Source organism: Seriola aureovittata, chromosome 11 (assembly GCF_021018895.1).
Source record: "Seriola aureovittata isolate HTS-2021-v1 ecotype China chromosome 11, ASM2101889v1, whole genome shotgun sequence".
NCBI lineage: Eukaryota > Metazoa > Chordata > Actinopteri > Carangiformes > Carangidae > Seriola > Seriola aureovittata.
Genome location: NC_079374.1, coordinates 2,350,212 through 2,368,848, shown reverse-complemented (window position 1 = coordinate 2,368,848; position 18,637 = coordinate 2,350,212). Strand labels below are relative to the sequence as shown.

General features: G+C 42.5%; 2 protein-coding genes across 10 annotated transcripts in view; both read left to right on the top strand.

The window, feature by feature from the left end:
• Window positions 1–481: 481 nt before the first annotated feature.
• On the top strand, window positions 482–5,351 carry esd (esterase D/formylglutathione hydrolase). Its single transcript, XM_056389402.1, has 9 exons — window positions 482–591; window positions 1,422–1,496; window positions 1,688–1,776; window positions 2,279–2,377; window positions 2,459–2,583; window positions 2,943–3,062; window positions 3,632–3,730; window positions 3,965–4,132; window positions 4,939–5,351. The coding sequence occupies exons 2-9, from the start codon at window positions 1,429–1,431 to the stop codon at window positions 5,017–5,019; spliced, it is 849 nt and encodes a 282-aa protein (XP_056245377.1). The 5' UTR covers window positions 482–591; window positions 1,422–1,428; the 3' UTR covers window positions 5,020–5,351.
• A 1,763-nt stretch (window positions 5,352–7,114) lies between these two features.
• Window positions 7,115–18,637, top strand: part of lrch1 (leucine-rich repeats and calponin homology (CH) domain containing 1) — a 313,647-nt gene continuing 302,124 nt past the window's right edge. For all 9 annotated transcript variants that reach the window (XR_008829092.1, XR_008829091.1, XM_056389989.1 and 6 more), the window contains exon 1: window positions 7,115–7,510. Coding sequence is in view for 7 of the 9 variants with exons in the window: in XM_056389989.1 (XP_056245964.1) it covers window positions 7,285–7,510 (226 nt within the window). In the remaining 2 variants the exon portion in view is untranslated. The remainder of the gene's footprint in view (window positions 7,511–18,637) is intronic.

Sequence of the window (18,637 nt, the reverse complement as noted above, 5' to 3'; positions counted from 1 at the left end):
CGTGTCTGTTCCCATCTAATTGGCTTCTTGTCTGTTTGTCACACTGTACCCGACCCCAGGGAACCACTGGACTAAACTACCTGTATATAAAGTGGCCTAGTTAAGACTAGCTACAACACTATAAAATGTGGTATTCATACTTTACTTAGATAAAGGATATGACTAATTCTTCCACCCCTGTTTATCTCATACAACATATATTACATATGACATTATGTTAGGCTATGTTATATATTACGTATAATATAAATTTGTTATTGTATATTATATATTTTATTACATATTTAATTGTGTAAAGAAATGCTTGTAAATGATCCATATTTTTTTTGTACTTGCTGCAACTAATAATCTATCCCTACATTAATAAATGAACATAAATATTGTATTTTCCTGATAAACACCAGCGCCATCTTGCGTCCGAGTGCGTACGTTACGTCCCCGACGTATACTGTGGAAGGGGAGGCTCCCGTGACGTCAGCGCGTTTATCCCTGACGTCGTTAGACTCTGAACCCTGTGGACGGCTCCTGCGGGGAAGTTAGCAAACCCGTGATTCAAACACATTTTTCAGCAGAACATCGTGATTCACTGAGGTACGAGAGCGGGAATCATGTTGTTACGTTGTTTACTTTGTCATAAAGCGATTTAACTTCAAGCAGACACTCGTAAATAGCAGCTAAGGGTTTTTTAACATGAGCTATCCTACTTGCTAATCCGTGCATGCACGCCCCCGGTACGGTTCACGCAGAACTCTATTCTGAATCTGAACATTTTGAATTTCCTGTGCAAATAAACTAAATACAAAGTTTGCTGAGTCTATAAAACATTATTTTATCGGTTCTGATAGTTTGTTTGTGCAGTTCGGCACAAAGATGGCGCTTCTTGGAGACCGTTATTGGAATGAATAGTCGTTTTTGTATCTGCTTTAAATAGTTGGTGGTATTTTAATTAAAGATTCACGGAGACACACATGGGGACAGTTTGAACCGTGAACAACCGGCCACGGATTATAAACTGGAGTTTACTGAAGTTAACTTCCTTTTTGTTTATATTATCTAACTTAGTTACTGGTTTGCAGAAGCTGCAGGTTGACTCCACTAAAGTCAACCAAGTGACCTACTATTTTTACCTGCAGCTGTAATGCGTCCACATGCATGGTCCTGTCAGTGTGCACTCATTTTTAAAACATTAGCACAATGTGTGTGCTCATATTCACTGGTAATAAATCCAGTTTTTATGATTCAAAAAGTGAGTTTTCCAAGTAGTTTAAAACATTATCCACCATGAGAGACAGTGTCCTGTTTTAGCCAGGGCTGTTATTTTGTTTGATTCATTACAGTGTGAAATGTAAACACTATGCATTGGTTTAATTAGTTCTCCCATAGGAAAAGAAATAAACCTCCATATCTGCTGTTCTCCACAGATCAAAGATGGCTCTCACACAAGTGTCCTCCAACAAGTGCGCTGGCGGCTTCCAGAAGGTTTTCGAGCACGACAGGTGAGACGAGCGAGTGTGTTTAAAGCTCAAAGGTCAAAGCTTACACACACTTTTTATGACACACACACACACACACACACCTGTGGCCTCGGCTTCAGCAAACAGAAGGGATTCTCACATGAGCTTGTGAGAGTTTTGATGTGTGGAGGAGAACATATAAAGTCATGTATGTCTGTGTTTCCTCCCCGCAGCACCGAGCTGAAGTGTAAGATGAAGTTTGCCGTCTACCTGCCTCCCAAGGCTGAGACTGGGAAATGTCCCGTCATGTACTGGCTCTCTGGTGAGTCTGCAGCCTGATATCAGAGCTGCACAGGCTTCTCTGCTCAGGAATGAGACACACAACTTCAGAAAGAAATAAAAGTGTTTGAAAACCGTGGCTCGGGAGGAATCAGATAACATCAAACTATCAGAGATACGCACACAGTATCCTGTTAGAGGGAGACAGTTATTGATGGTTTCAGTCAACAAGAAGAAAATGTTGTCTTTAATAGATATTTGGGATGTGAGTGTGACGCAGTTCATTTCTCAGACCAGTTACTTGTCAGTTTGAGCTGAAAAACAGGTTGAATATGAAATATGTTTAACAATGTGATGCAAATGAAGCTGCAGTGATGTCCCTCACCTGCAAGTTGCTTTGGATAAAAGCGTCTGACAAATGAGTCTATGTAAATGATAACGGTGTCTGACGAGGGAAAATAAGATGAAGTTATTATGTTTTTCTGGAATCGTGTTTTCCTCTTTTATATTTGAAGCAGCGGCGTGTTCGCTCTGTGTCTCTGCAGGTCTGACGTGTACGGAGCAGAACTTCATCACCAAAGCCGGCAGTCAGCTCGCTGCTGCAGAGCACGGCATCATCATCGTAGCTCCCGACACCAGCCCACGTATGAAAACACACACACACACACACTCAAACTCAATCCCTCTGGCTACTGACACACAATTTATTGACCCCCCCCCCTCAGGCGGCTGTGACATCGAGGGAGAGAACGAGAGCTGGGACTTCGGCACTGGAGCTGGTTTCTATGTTGACGCCACCGAGGAACCCTGGAAGACCAACTACCGCATGTACTCCTACGTCACAGAGGAGGTGCGTTGGATTTCTGTCGCCTGTTTACCCAAAAACTCAGTTTTAATCTCCACTGATAAACTAATGAAATGTTTTCTATGATCTCTCTCTGTCTCTCTCTCTCTCTCTGTCTCTCTCTCTGTCTCTCTCTCTCTCTCTCTCTCTCTGTCTCTGTCTCTCTCTCTGTCTCTCTCTGTCTCTCTCTCTCTGTCTCTCTCTCTCTGTCTCTCTCTCTGTCTCTCTCTCTCTGTCTCTCTCTCTCTGTCTCTCTCTCTCTCTGTCTCTCTCTCTGTCTCTCTCTCTGTCTCTCTCTCTCTCTGTCTCTCTCTCCCTGTCTCTCTCTCTCTCTCTCTCTCTCTCTCTCTCTCTCTCTCTCTCAGCTCCCCAAACTGATCAACGCTAACTTCCCCACCGACCCAGACAGGACGTCCATCAGTGGTCACTCCATGGGCGGCCACGGGGCGCTCATCTGTGCCCTGAAGAATCCTGGGAAATACAAGGTACTGCACGTCACTCAGCAAGAAAATAATAATAATAATAATAATAATAATAATAATAATAATAATAATAATAATAATAATAATAATAATAATAATTATTATTATTATTATAATAATTCTAATGTGGCCTCCATCAGGGTCATCACAACACATCACAGTATGAGATAAAGAGGAAATACAACATCTATTAACCAACAACTTGGAGTCTCAGCAATTAATGTCACGTCAGATTTCCATTAAGAAAATAGAAAAATTAAATAGAACAATTTGCCATTTGAGTCTTTATTGTGTATTTAAAGAATTAGAGGGACTCCTCACCTTTTTTTTGTTTGTTTTTGACAACTTCACGTGTATAAATTTAAATTTTTGTCACAAAACAAATAATATGTTCTTTGGTGGATGTCTGGTTAATAATAATTCACAGATTCAGACTCTGAACAGTTTCCAGCAGAAAACACTACAACAACTCGGAGGAGGAGGATGATGATGATGATGATGATGATGATGATGATGATGATGATGATGATGATGATGATGTTGATGTTGTTGTGGTGCTCTGTCTCCTCCAGGCTGTGTCTGCGTTCGCCCCCATCTGTAACCCGGTGCAGTGCCCCTGGGGGCAGAAAGCCTTCTCAGGATACCTGGGCTCTGACAGATCCACGTGGGAGGTAACAACACCGTTAATAACTGTAGTAACTTACACCTGTTGTTATATCTCTGCGCTGTATTAACATGTAATAACATATCTATAATAACATCAGCAATAATAATAACAATTCATTATAATAATGAATAATATAATATCCAGTCATGTCAGTCAAAAAGAAGCACTCACATGACCTGTCACATGACCTGTCACATGACCCGTCACCAAACTGACCTCTCTTCCTCGTCTCTTTCAGGCGTACGACGCCACCGTGCTGGCGGCCTCGTACTCCGGCCCTCAGCTCGACATCCTCATCGATCAGGGCCGCGACGACCAGTTCCTGTCGGCCAGTCAGCTGCTGCCCGACAACCTGATCGCCGTCTGCTCCGAGAAGAAGATCCCCGTCGTCTTCAGACTGCAGCCGGTCAGTTCCTTTAGTCCCGTCAAAGTAAAAGCACTGATTCAGTTCAGTTCAACTTTGTTTAACCTCGTACGGTCCAATGTTTACAGCTGATCAGATACACAAACAAACAGAAAGCATGAACACAATAAAAATACGTAACTCATGAATGTACTGTTTGTTATAATCCTTGTTTGTCGCGTTGGTTTTGTCAGTGTAGGTTAATTTAAATTAAATTAAAATGTGAATATTAAAATATAAGTATAATAGACTGTGCTTTTATTTTCTCAATGTAAAGGAAGTTTCTTTTAAACCAAATGCTGCCACCATGTGGCCACATGAGCAAAGTGCTGTACTTCCTGTCTGTTGAATGTCAGTGGACAGAGAAACCTTCAACAGATTACAGTGAGTTCACAGAGACAGTTTAAAGGACAAGTTCACACTGGTCAGACCTAAACATGTTTCTCTTGATGTAAATATTCCTCCTGTTCGTACTGGATATGAAGAGATGCTTTCATAATGTAAATCACACAGAGTCCACAGTCCTCGTTTTGTGTAAGAAAATATTCTTAAGTTCTTAAGTGAGATAATTATTAAGTCTTAAGTATTATGTTTTTTTAACTGCTGGTTCCAGTTTTTCAAATATGAGGATTTGATGCTTTTTTGTGTCTAGATGATGATAAACTGAAATGTCAGACATCACCTGAGACTGTGGGAAGTTGTTGTGACATTTTTACTATTTTTCTGACCTTTTCTTCACAAAACAATTAAAACAGGATGAAATGAATCGTTATTTGCCGCCGTATCAAACGTTTTGTTTCCTCCTGCAGGGCTACGACCACAGCTACTTCTTCATCTTCTCCTTCATGAACGACCACATCAAGCATCACGCCAAGTTCCTCAACGCCTGAGCCGCCACCACAGAACAAGACTCTTTCTGACACGTCAGTCCATTTCACGATGACCCTGCTGCTCCGCTCTGCTCCCATCAATCACAACCTCTCCAGGCTTTTATTTTGTAGAGTCGAACCATGTCAGCTGGTTAATCACACTCTGTAATGAAGTGAGTTGGGTCACAGATATTTCAACCCAGTCAGAAGCCTCTGTGCCTTCAGTCTGAACAGCACTTAAGTCTGATATCAGATATCTGAGGAAATGTTGACCTGACGACGCTCGTGTGGATTTGGCTGAGAGACAGTTGAGTCACATTTGTGTCTGTCAGAATAAAATCCTCCGTTATTCATGTTTTGGTTTTGTCCTTATTGAAGTTCATCCACCTGCATCGTGAAAACTTGAGCTCTAACACTTTGCCGGCCTCATCACATTACTGGTAAATGCCATTTTAAACAGGTTCCACTTCATTATCAAGGAAACATGAAACCTTTTTCACTCTGACAGCTACTGTTACAAAGTCAAAGGGGCTGAGAGCTCCTTATGTCTTTTGTTCCTGGTCACATTTATTCACATATCGTATCAAAACACTCAAATTGATCTCCAAAACAAATCAGATGAATAAGTTAATTTAATAAGTCATCAAATATCAAAAACATCTGGAACTCACATCAGACAAAAATCTCCTTAGAAGTCAGGAAAAAGAAGTTCCTCAGTCAGGGATCAGAGATAGTTGTCAGTAAATCAATTCTACATAAGAAACAGGGACTTAAAACCGATAATTAAATATTATAATAATTAAATATATAATAATGTGTGTTGTATTTTATTGTACAGCACTTTGGTCGACCCTGGTTGTTTTAAACGTGCTTTATAAATAAACTAGATTTGATTTGATTTGATAATTCAATACACTTAACTTTCCAAAATGTAAACAAAGAGGGGATTAGGAACACCCCACAAAATAATGTGGTTCAGTTCAACATCACCTTAAACTACGACCTCACTAATAGAATTAAGTAAGAGAGCAGCTGTTTCCCTCAGGAGCTGGTGTAGCTAAGGAGTTACCATCACTATGGAAACCGTTATTTAAAAAAGAAAATCATTATTATTTTTTTGTTTTTTTATTGCATTCATTCATCTTTAGTAAGTAAATAATGCAGTTTGAAAGTATCCGTCAGACGCTGCTCTGTAAAACCTGGTGCAGGCTGCAGTGACCGGTTCCGTCCAGCAGGTGTCTCTGTTCACCGGATTTCCTCTACTGCTGTTTCACATCTGCAAGCATCAGCGCGCAGTCGCAGTGAGTTAACTGCGTTAAGTCAAAAGAAATGGAGTAAGACCGGAAACGTAGCGGCGTGTCTTCAAAATAATTTAGGCCATGTAACTGGGTTGAAGGAAACACCTTTTACAGGTTTTTTTAAATTAATTTTTTTGGGATATATTTCTTACTGTTATCGCCAGAGAAAAAACTTAATTATAAAAAAGACTTCTACCCACCAGCACAACTACAGTGCTTATTCCTGATAATTGTCCCCTTATTTTTGCTGGATTTAGAGCCATTTCTGATCATAATTCATAGACAGTTTTCTAGTTTAATGACGGCTTGCTAGAATAATTTTGAATTATTTAATTGTATGTTTCATTTGTTGAACAGTGAATCCATAAAAACAAACAAAAAGCTGGAAGATAATGCACACATTATTTACAATATTTTATTACATGAGCTTTGTAATATGGTTATTTTTAAATTTAAATATTTATTTTTAAATATGAATATGAAAATTATTTCTGAAAATGACTAAATTGCTTAAAATACTTGAGTTATCCCATTTTCTGCTAGTGGAGTTTCAGATTAATAATACAAAATTTAATCAACATATAAATTATATTTATTCTTATTATTTTTTATTTATCATTCTGTTATCATAGATTAAGGTGAGACTTTATTGACTTTATTGGTGTTACTATTTTTACTTAAGTTAAAACAATGAAAGTTATTCAACTGTAAGGAAGGATTTAATAAGCTGTATACTTGCAGCTGTTTTATTTTGAAAGTTATAAGACCGGATGTCGCACCGCTCTTCACTCCTTGCCGCTTGACTTACCGCGCAGACAGGGAGGCAGACGCGGCGGCGACGACCGAGGAGGAACCTGAACGCGCGGCGCAGCAGCACGCCTGGGAAGTCTGTGTCCTGCTGTTTGCCTGAACGTTAGCCAACGCTCACGGATATAACCGACACACACACACACACACACGCGCGCGCGCAGCGGAGAGGGGGAACATTATGGCGACGTTGGGACCGGAGTCGGCTCGCCCTCCTCTTTCCCAGCTCGGTTCTTCTCCGTCGATCCAGACTCACATCGGCAGCGCCAACCTGCCTCCCAACCGGGGCTTGGAGCGGGCGCTGGAGGAGGCTGCGGCCAGCGGCGTCCTCAACATCAGCTCCCGGAAACTGAAGGAGTTTCCCCGGACAGCGGCCAACCACGACCTGACGGACACGGTGGAGGCAGGTAAGGGACCTCTCCGGCATCTTTTCCTGGTTACCTCTCAAAAACAGAAACCGGTAACGGCTCGGTTGTGACGCGTTACAGCGGCGTGGATCCTCAGTGACCGTTGTACTTTATTTATAGTGCTGGCATTTCCGTTACCAACTGAAAATCCACAGTGTGTGTGTGTGTGTGTGTGTGTGTGTGTGTGTGTGTGCGTGTGTTTATCCATTTATCCCAACTCCTCCATTAGCTGTATTAAGTATAATTGGCGGACAGTTAATTGGTCATCTGAGATTTAAATCTCATTGTAAACACATGACAGACACTCGTGGGTGAAGTCCTGCAGTTTCCAGCTCGCCGTGAACGTGTGTTTTTGCAGGGCTGCAGTGAAAGTGGGTATCGGAGTGTTTATCATGGACCTAACTGTTCAGTGGGCCTGCAGTGGAATTCCCCACCACTTCCTTTTTAATCCATTTAGAGATGTAAACAGGCACATGGAGGGCAGGCAGAGCGGGGCGAGCCCGGACACAGTCGCTCTGAGCTGCTGGATCTGCAGGAATATGATTAATGTGACTATTTAGAATCAAAACAAACAGTGAACATGACAGTCACTGGTGTAAGGTGTGTCTCTGTGTGATAAAAAACTGATATGAATGTGTTTCTAGAAGTGCAGGTTCTGGTTTATATCAGTGGCTGGTGTTGGCCCGGCTCCCGGTGACAGTGTGGTGCATCAATATTCTGTTGAAGTCTATGAAACTGCAGCGGAGGAGCGTTGGATTCAGGTGCTGACTCGTGCATCAGTGTTGTGTTGTGTTGAGGGAAGGTCCTGAGTTTGAATCAGTGTGCAAGGCCGCGTGTCGTCTGTGCGTTTGTGTTGCTTTCCTGCAGCTGCTCTGGTTTCCTGTCACCATCCAATCGCAGGCAGGTCAGGTGAACTTGAAGAGAACTGTCTCACCTGGAGCTCGGTTTGTTTGGAACAAATGATCCACGGTTGGTTTCCAGTTCTGCTGCAGTTCATGTCAGCATAGTCTCTTTATAGATGAGGGGTTACAAAGGGGAGGATCAACAACACACCTACTCCCACACCTGGAGCTACGGGGGCAAGGAGCTGATGACAGAGCAGGTTCAACACCTACCTGTTCAAGTCAGTCAGGAGGAGTAAACATGAGGTCATACTGACTGACTGACTGACTGACTGACTGACTGACTGACTGACTGACTGACTGACAGCAGCTCATGCAGCTCTTTACCTCCTGCTGTGATCAGAAGCATCACCTCATACTGTATTTTACATTTACAGGCATGTTTCACTGGCTGTACATGAAGGACCTGCTATAACACAGGAGCAAGGCGTTTAAATATCATTTGCATCACAGCTGCAACGATTAATCGACAGGAAAATAATTAGTCACTTTTTTCATAATCAACCAAGTGTTGCTGCTTTCTGCCTCTAATATATAAAGATTCCTTATTTTCTATAATTGCATATTGAACATCCTCTGGTTTGGACTGTTGGCTGGAGACGACGAAGCATCTGAAGACGTTTCCTTGGACTTTGAAGAAAAAAAGAAGAAAAAAACATTTTTATAAACCAAACAATTAGTCAGTTAATTGAGAAAGTGATCAGCAGATTGATCGATAACCCACATTGGCATTAATGAGAGTGAGTTACCTGTCCAGGTGCTCTCCTCCTCCTCCCCGTGACTGTGGATGAAACGATGGATGGATGAGAAGAGAAGTTCTTGGTGAATCTTTAGGAGTATTTTGAGAGAGCTGCGACTTTTCTCAGGACTTTAATTTTGGCGGGGAGGTGGAGCTTCCTCTTGCTGTGCGACAGCGTCCCCCTCTCTGAGAAGAGAAAAGCTTGATAACGTGAGCTCAGAGCGGGTCAGTGATTCTGACCGTGACAAAAAGAGGAATAACTCCCTGGGTGCAGCACTGATTCATCTCAGCTGGCAGTGTTTTGATCACATTGCAGGATGTGTGTGTGTTTTCAGACGGTGAGTCAGTGGGACCACAGTGCAGTGTGTAGAGCACAGGTGTGTGTGGCGCTGAGCGGGGAGCGGTCCTTATCTCCCAGCTGTGTCGTCAGCAGTCTCCTCCAGCATCACAGACCATCCAGAGACACAGATTAAACTTACGAGAATTGACTTTAATGAGCAGTAAATCAGCGATGACTTAATTATTTAAAGGGCTAGTTCATCCAAATCACAAAAATGCATATTTCCCGCTTCGTTCAGAGACGTGTCTCTGAGACGATGTCGCTGTGGACAGTTTTTTATAAGACCAGGGACCAGATTCATAAAACTCTGTGATTCACAACTAAAACTATGACAAAGCACAAAACCAGAGACGCTCATACACATTCTTTCCATCAGAAAATTTCACTGATTGTGAAACTGAAATAAAAACCTGCATCAGCGTCCAAAAGAAAGAAAAAGAAATTAGTCTGAACTTCATTTATTGGGACTGCAGCGTCTTAATGAGGCTCCGGACAGACTCTAAAACTGTGATTAGTAAATATTAAAACAGTTTGAAACAGTTTACAGGATGACTCACAATAAATAATAAGGACATTAAACACAACACAAACACAATTATTTCTGTTTATGAATCGTTAAATTGTTATAGCTGCGTAAACAGTAAAACTTATAATGATGATAATGAATGAAGCTCTGTGAAGCTCGTTATTTTATTTTCTGTTACTCGGCGTATGTTGTGTTTTCACTTCACTGTAACTTGGATCTCTTTGGAAAACCGTGTGTTCACATGGTCAAAGGAAGGAGGTGACACAGGCTGTTGTTTCTAAAGACCAGTCTGTGAGCGGGAAACGGCGTACGCGTCATTTTTATGCATCTGGTGCGTCTGTGAGGAATGAAAACTGTAGATGGTGAGTTATGTTAATGATCCAGAGCAACAGGAACGCTGTGGTTGCAGTTGTTTAAATGTTGTCTGACAGACACACGTCAAAGTGAAACCGTATCATGGAGCTACACCTCACTCAGACTTTGTTCATGGACTATATAGAAATGTGTGTCACATAATGACACGCACAGAAACACACACACACACAGCAGTAAAGTGAGTGTGTTTCAGTTTTAACAGCTTCACTGAGGCAGCACTCACCTGTACTGTGACAGGTAGCAGCGGCATGTTGCTGTGCTGTTTGGGATCGTTGTACGTTTGTCTTTCATGATAATTGAACCCGTTGATTTGTTTTTTTTTTTTATTCTATAAGTTGCCAGAAAATAGTGAAAAATGTTCATGATAATTTCCCACAGTCAAAGGTGATTTCTTCAAGTGACTTATTTGGTCCGATCAGCTGTTTAAAACCTGAATAATCAGTTTTCTGTTTTGTAGAACAGAAAAGCAGCAATCCTGATATTAGAGAACAGAAACTGTTTTTTACATCTGTCTTTCAACTCATCGCTTAAAGCTCCATATTTTCTTCTTCTTCTGTGTTTTATTTGAAGTGTTGATCCATAAGAAGATATATTTAGAACCAAAAACCATCTCAGTGTAGTTTTACATCTCCTCTCTCAGGCTTTTCTCTGCAGCTCTAGTAACAACAGGTCGGTGAGCCAATCAGAAGAGAGGAGGCTCTGAGCCCCTCTTCTGATTGGCTGACTGTTTTCTGACTGATCCAATAAAAATAAAGCAGATTTCAGGTAAAAACACTCAGAGAAACCAAATCCTGCAAGGTTTGGATGGTGGGTCCAGGTGGGCGGGGCTTGGTGACTGCTTTGTTGTGACATCACAAAGTTCCAGAAGTCCTGACGGCTGGTTTTAAGGCTCAGTTTCTGAATACAGGCTGTGTGCATTTCTCTGTGGACTGAGGCTTTGATACTTTCACAGTATTAATATAGAAGCTAGAGCTGATCTATAATCACACTACACATGGACACAGACCTTTACACTGGAGGAGCTTTAAATCATTAACTGCCTTAATGACAGAATGCTTCTTAACCAGCTCAGCATGAACAGCAGGAGCTTTCTACATTAACATCGTCAGTGTTTAATATCTCACTGAATTAAAAACAGAGATTTTCAGGGTGATTAAGCTTCATACTGTTTAGATGAGTTTAAGTGCTGTCGTGTCAGCTCGTTAACCATGGTAGTAAACTGATGGTAGTAAACAGTTGTGTGTCAGTGATGGACTCGTCTCTGAGGACACGAGAGCTGTGATCAACCTCCACGAGACGAGAAAGAACAGAGTGAGTCACTGTGATAGATGAACTCACACACACACACACACACACACACACACACACACACACACACACACTGAAATGTGCTGAAGTTGGTCAGTTACACCAAATGCATGCACACGTACTTACCCACATTTGAAAATGCAAACACAAACACACACACACAACACACACACACACACACCACACACACACACACACACACACACTGAAATGTGCTGAAGTTGGTCAGTTACACCAAATGCATGCACACGTACTTACCCACATTTGAAAATGCAAACACAAACACACACACACACACACACACACACACACACACACACAGATGCACGCTGTGGTTCAGCCTGGTTTCATATCAGCAGCCACACAAGCCTCAACTTGTAGTGAAACACAAACTGGAGCTGGTTTCTTTAAACCTTCCTCCTCTGACACTTTCATGTACCTGAGTTAAGCTGGAGAACAAACTGATTCATGTGACCTGTTGTCTGACTACAGGAGTGTGTGTGTGCGTGTGTGTGTGTGTGTGTGTGTGTGTGTGTGTGTGTGTGTGTGTGGGGGGGGGGGGGGGTGATGGAGCACATTCTCAGACAGTCTCCTGGAAGACGACGTGCTCAGTTGTTCACAGGAAAAGTGATAAATGTGTTTTTAAAGAATGAGAAACGCGAGCTCGGAGAGGGGTCGACACCTTCCACACGGCTGACCAATCATGGCCTGAGGTGGGCGGGAACGTCAGATTGTACAATAGAAAACAACAGACTCCTGATGAGATCGACCGGCCCCGACATGTTGGGGAATAATCTTATTCGCCTTCTTCCCCAGAGACAGACGAGAGGATTGATACCACTCTCATGTCTGTTCTGCAGATATGAAGCCACTGCCAGCAGCTGGTTAGCTTAGTTTAGCTTAGCTTAGCATAAAGACTGGAAACAGGGGGAAACAGTTAGCCTGTCTCTGTAAAGCTCTTGATCAACATGTTGTATCTGCTTTGTTTTAATTGGTATAAAAAACGTATTTTTTGATTTTCTCCCCCTGTTTAAAGTCTTTGTGCTAAGCTAAGCTAAGCTAAGCTAACAGTCTTCAGGTGTGTGTTGTGGCTCTTTCCAGTTGCAGGTTGATTGGCGTGTTGGTGGTTCTGACTGTTGCCAGGAGTCTTTACATTCATTAATTCATGACGGGTTCTGGATGTTTCTCTGTGGTTCCTTTTTCAAACTGAGTCTGAAACTTTGGACCCATGAAGAATTTCTGCACTTGTTTCAACAATGGACTGGAACAGAACAGTTATAACATAACTATATTCTTTATATCATGATATCAACTGCTTCTTTTCTTGGTTTTAAATCATTGTCAGCAGAATATATTTTGTTCCTGGACTGTCGCTCCACTGAGGACGTCACCTTCGGCTCTGGGAAGCTTCGACCGGCGTCTTTCTGTTTCATTAGAAAACATGATAACAGTTAGTGATACTAATGATGCGGCAGGTGTGGTGCATGCTGGGAGTTGTGGGGGACTTTTAAAGACTGAAGCAGAAATGTGAAGGAAGGTGATTTCCAGACCAAACCAACCAGTCAGTCTACTCTCACTGCCTCATATGGTGGTATTAGCTACAGCTGCCAAACCAAGGCTGTGTGTGTGTGTGTGTGTGTGTGTGTGTGTGTGTGTGTGTGTCCTGTAATTGCCAACCTATTGAGGTAGTTAAGGTAAACATGAGGTGAGATTCTGAGGGCCAAACCAGCCGGTCAGTCTGATGTGTTCAGACTGTTTATTTAGCCTGACCAACAGTCTGCAGGGATTAATCCATCATCAATATATCCGACAAATACTTTCATTAATCAGCTCGCTCCTTAAAATGTCAGAAAATAGTTAAAATCACGATTTCTGTAAAGCCAGAAAGTCGACACAGTCAAATATGGTTTTGTGTGAGGAACAGTCAGTAAACAAAGATCACAGAAGTCTGAGGAAAGCAGCAGATATTTACACTTGGGAAACAGGAGTCAGAGGGTTTTAAACAACTTCTCTCAAATAAAATCTTCATCATCTCATGATCTGTTGTTCATTTTACCGATCGGTTGATAAAACGTCAGTAAATCTTCATATGTGTTGTTTCTGGTCCATCATGTTATCAGCCGTGTCGTAGGTTTGAAAGTGTGAGTTTGTTTGTTTCATCAGTTTTGTTCTGAGCAGCAGAACTCTCTGTTTTACTTCCTGTTCTTCTTCTTCTTCTGTTAGAAAACAGCCTGATCACCTCTGTTGACTGTTTTCTACTCTGCTCTATTCAGCAGTAAATGACAAGCTGCTGGGTATTAACACAGTGTATCTGCTGTGTGTGTGTGTGTGTGTGTGTGTGTGTGTGTGTGTGTGTGTGTGTCCGTCCATTAGCACAGTAGCAGCCTGCTTCCCACCATGTTCCCAGCTCCAGACAGAACGTGTTTCTGCAGCGATTGGCAGTTTTTCAGTGGACACACACATACACACACACACACACACACACACACACACACACACACACACACACACACACACACACACATAGGGGATGTTGTTTCTGTCAATATGACTCACACACAGTATAAAGCTGAGCTGTGTGTGTGTGTGTGTGTGTGTGTGTGTGTGTGTGAACCACGCAGAGAGAGATTACATAAGATTACATGTTTGTGCCTCACATTCTGACCCTGCGCAGGGTTTTTCTCTCATTCTGACCGGCCTCCATCTCTGCTCACTTCACTCACAGATAAAAATAGACCTGCAGTAAATTTCACAGAAGAATCTGCTTCACTTTTTTTTTTTTTGGTCTTATATTTTTAAACATGAAACGTGTGCTGCTCCACATGTTTCTCATCACTGCAGCGTTGATGCGACGGTGACTTTCCTGCAGTTATCTTGTGGTTCAGCCTCAGTTGCTGTAGGTGGCTTCTTTTACAGGGTTGAACAGTAATAATCGATCAGCTGATTGGCAGAAAATGAATCAACAACAGCGTAAAGACGTGTGAGGAAAACGCGTCGGTTCTCTGTGGTTTTATTTGTTGAGCAAAACAAGAAATCACTTCAGACTTTTCACTGTTTCCTGACATGTTGAGAAAATTAACAACAGATGAATTGAAAATGGGGAAAAAAAGGTTTTAGTCTGACTGCATCAGCTCAATCTGCTGCTTCTTTCTTCTTCTTCTTCTTCTTCTTCTTCTTCTGAGGATCAGAGAATAGACAGTGGAGCATTTAGCAGCTGAGTATTTCCCTCAGGAGCCGGAGGAGACCAAACACAGAGCTAAAAGAAAGAGAGGGAGCACTGATGAGTGAATGAACCACTGTTTGCTAACATGTTTACCAGCAGTAACATTGTTAGGTCATATTCATAATATCCCAGAACGTGGTTTCTTGCCGACAGCAGGTGGTGGTGATTGCTGCATTCACAAGACAGCGTTATAATACGTCCTCTGAGCAGCGCTACGTCTTCAGGGCAGATTGGAGGCTACGGTGACCGGGGCTAGCTTGGTTAGCATGCTAACTTCAGTAGAAGAAAAATACATGATCGCGATGAGCGTGAACGCTGGTGTTTTTCTTTCCACCGCTGGAGACAGATGTTGGTGAAGTTTGATACTGAACTCACAACGTTTCTTCTAGACTGGTGAGTAAACTGCTGCTAATGCTAACGTTAGCTATGCAGCAACAGCCAAACCTACAAACAGCTCCTTTCAAACCAGAAACAAATATCACTGTGGGAGTTCAGCTGCAGTTTGAAGCACAGAATGAGAGCGACAATGTAATCCAACAGCAACACAAACTACAAACGTATTGATTGATGCGTATTGACGTATTGAAGAGAAATAGACCCAAAACTATGGAAAAGCACTTCAGTGTCCAGACTGAAATATCTCAACATCTATTGGATGGATTTCCATGAAATCTGGTGCAGACATTGACAAAACCTGATTTATTGAAATATGTTCAACCTGAAGGATGAGGCTGGAAGTAATCGATATTTTCTCATTGGCCAATTGAGACGAAACAACCAACAGTGTGTTGTCTGTCTCTCTGTCCTGTCTGTGGCTCCGACTGAGGAGTTAAATCTTTAAAAACCTTTATTCCTTCTTAAAGACTCAGTAACTTCCTCAAGTTTCTACCAGACGTTTCTCAAACAGGAGGAAATGGTGCATTTGTTGGGGACTATTTCCAGCGGTGGATTAATCCACATTTGGTGCTCTAGTGAATAATTGGGGCAGCAGGGCAGTGTGTGTGTGTGTGTGTGTGTGTGTGTGTGTGTGTGTGTGAGAGTGTGTGAGAGTGTGAGTCAGAATAAAGTACAGTGTGTGTGTTCATGGTGATGGAGGAACATGTCAGACAGTGTAACAGTGAGTCTCACTGATGTGTTTTTAAGAGCCTCTGGAAACAATGGCGCTCTGCGGCTCAGAGGAAGACGAGACACACAATACTTGTGATGGGAGACACTTCTGTTGTTGTGCGGTCTGTTCATGGGATGTGTTGATCACAAGACAAATATAGAAACAGTTTAACAGTTCTTTAAGAAGATACGACCTGGATCACAGCTTTGTTTTTATTCCTCGGCGCCGGAGGCCATATTGTTTTCAGGTTGTACGTCCGTCCCGTTCTCGTGGACACGATATCTCTGTAACAACGTGACGGAACTTCTTCAAATGTTGCACAAACGTTCACTTGAACTCAAGGACAAGGTCAAAGGTTAAGGTCGCGGTGACCTCACAATTCACTTTTCAGCCATTACTCAAAACTTCACACAATTATGACAAAATTAAAGTCATATTTTGTGTCGTTTTCTTTAGTCATTATGATTCATCCTTTATCAAAGATGTGTTCATCAGCGCTGCACCTGAACACGCCTCATGTTGTGCTGTGGACGTCAGTCACCGAGCGGCAGCAGCAGCAGCAGCAGAGACGATGCAGGAAATGTTACGATGTGAGCAACTTTTACTGTGTGTGGATGGATACATAATGCATGCCCGAGGCAGATACACCTCCCAGAGTTTACCACCCTGACTTCCTCCACCTCACTGCTTTCCTTCCCTTTCATTTACTACACACACACACACACACACACACACACACACACACACACACACACACACACACACACACACACACACACACAGAGGAAACTGTGGATTGCCAGGAATTTAGAAGGGTGTTGTGTGAGAGGAGGGTCTATCCGCTCAGTGTTCCCGCCACACCTGAACATCATGACAGCTGGGAACCAAACACACCCTCAAACACATACACTCTAATTATATTTAATTTATACTAAATTTACACTCAGTTTACAATTTTTACAAATTAACGCAACATAATTAACGTAATTTAACGTGACGATAATCAGTGGTTGGTAAAGTTATTTTTTGTTTACTATAAAAAAAAGAAGCTGACCATGACCCTGACCTTTAACCTCATGAACAGATGCTTTAACAGGAACCCCTCCCTCACTCTTCACCTTAAACCTCTGTCTGTTAGTGGAGGTGGTGATAACCGGGGGGGGGGGGGGGGGGGTGCTGAGGTGGGGAGGGACGAAGGCTCATGCATAACGAATGAAGCAGTTAATGAAGCGGTTAGAGAGGCGGTTAATGAGGTGGTTAATGGTTTCTCTCTCAGAGGAACGAGCAGCGTCAGAGACACAGAGTGAGAAAGTCTCAGCTCAGTAAACATGAAGGTCGCCTCCCGTCGGCGCCGCGGTGATGTGATATACTGTCAGTGACTCGCAGGTCGGACGCTTCTCTTCTTCCGTTCTGTTGCTTTTAATGTCACTTTATAAAGCAGGAGGAGATTTTGTGAGGCGGGTGTGTAGGAACAGGATGAGTGGATCCAAAATGGCGTTCAAAAAATCCTGCAGACAGCTAACAATTTAATGCAAATAAATAAATAAATAATGAACCGTTTCAAGGTTGAGACCAAAACGTTGCATTGAATTGTTTGCAGGATTTTTTTGAACGGCCTTTTTAAAGCAAATTTAAAGCTGCTGCCACTGAAATATTTAATATAGTTTATGTTAAAAAAAACTGTTGTCCAATAAAGTTATATTCAGTTTTATTTGTTTGACCTTTAGGAACTTGTGGCAGGATTCTTCACTATGTCATTTTGTTTTATTCAACACGTCGCTGCTGCGCTAACATCTAAAGCTAACAGGAAGTAATAAGTCCTCACTCATACCTGACTGCTGTGTTGTCTGATGGATTTGGGTTTCTGCACTGAGCGGTGAAGCTAGCGTAGCAGCAGCTAACCTGGAGACAGTTGTGTCTCTGTGTAATGACACCCTGAGGTGGAGCGGTGACGGCAGAGCTGCTGGGCCTCTCCCCAGCACAGAGACAGGAAGTGACCGCTCCCCACCTCATTGTTTTCAGGAGGCAACACTTTGGATCGTTTCCTGTCAGGGAAACCAAAGACCCCCCCCCAACCCCCTCACACCCCCCCCGCCCCCCCTCCTCACTGTAAAGCACTTCTGCAGTCCATGTCTGGTGCTAATCCTCTAATCCATCCAGCCATGTGAACCTCGTGTCGCTGCTGTGTAAAGTGTCACAGTCTTCCATCCAACAGGTGATGAGATGTTTCAGTCTGCACCAAAGAGATGAACCCGCTCTCTCGAGCGGCGCCGCCGTCATAGCTAAAAATCAGACGCCGTGTTTATTGACAGTGGAAACAGACAGAAGCAGTTCTGTGTGTGTGGTAAACATCGTCCTGAAAACACCAGTGGAAAACCAACAGCAGCTGATGTGTGTGAATTGATTTTCTCAAAAGAGAGACGTGAAATTAAACCAGATTTAAAACAGACTTTAACAGAGAGAGAGAGAGAGAGAGAGAAAGTGATATCAGTTAATTGAATCAGTTAATAAGCAGCTGCAGTGGAAAAGCAAAAGTTTATTTATACGGCACATTTCATTCAGGTGGATGTGCTGCACAGAGAGTTATCAACCACAAGAACTGTCAA

Bases quoted from the DNA above. Each gene is read 5' to 3' on its own strand.
- esd (XM_056389402.1), top strand. From the start codon at position 1,429: ATGGCTCTCACACAAGTGTCCTCCAACAAGTGCGCTGGCGGCTTCCAG. The intron at 1,777-2,278 runs GTGAGTCTGCAG...GTGTCTCTGCAG, and splicing joins CGTCATGTACTGGCTCTCTG to GTCTGACGTGTACGGAGCAG. The intron at 3,731-3,964 runs GTAACAACACCG...CGTCTCTTTCAG, and splicing joins CTGACAGATCCACGTGGGAG to GCGTACGACGCCACCGTGCT.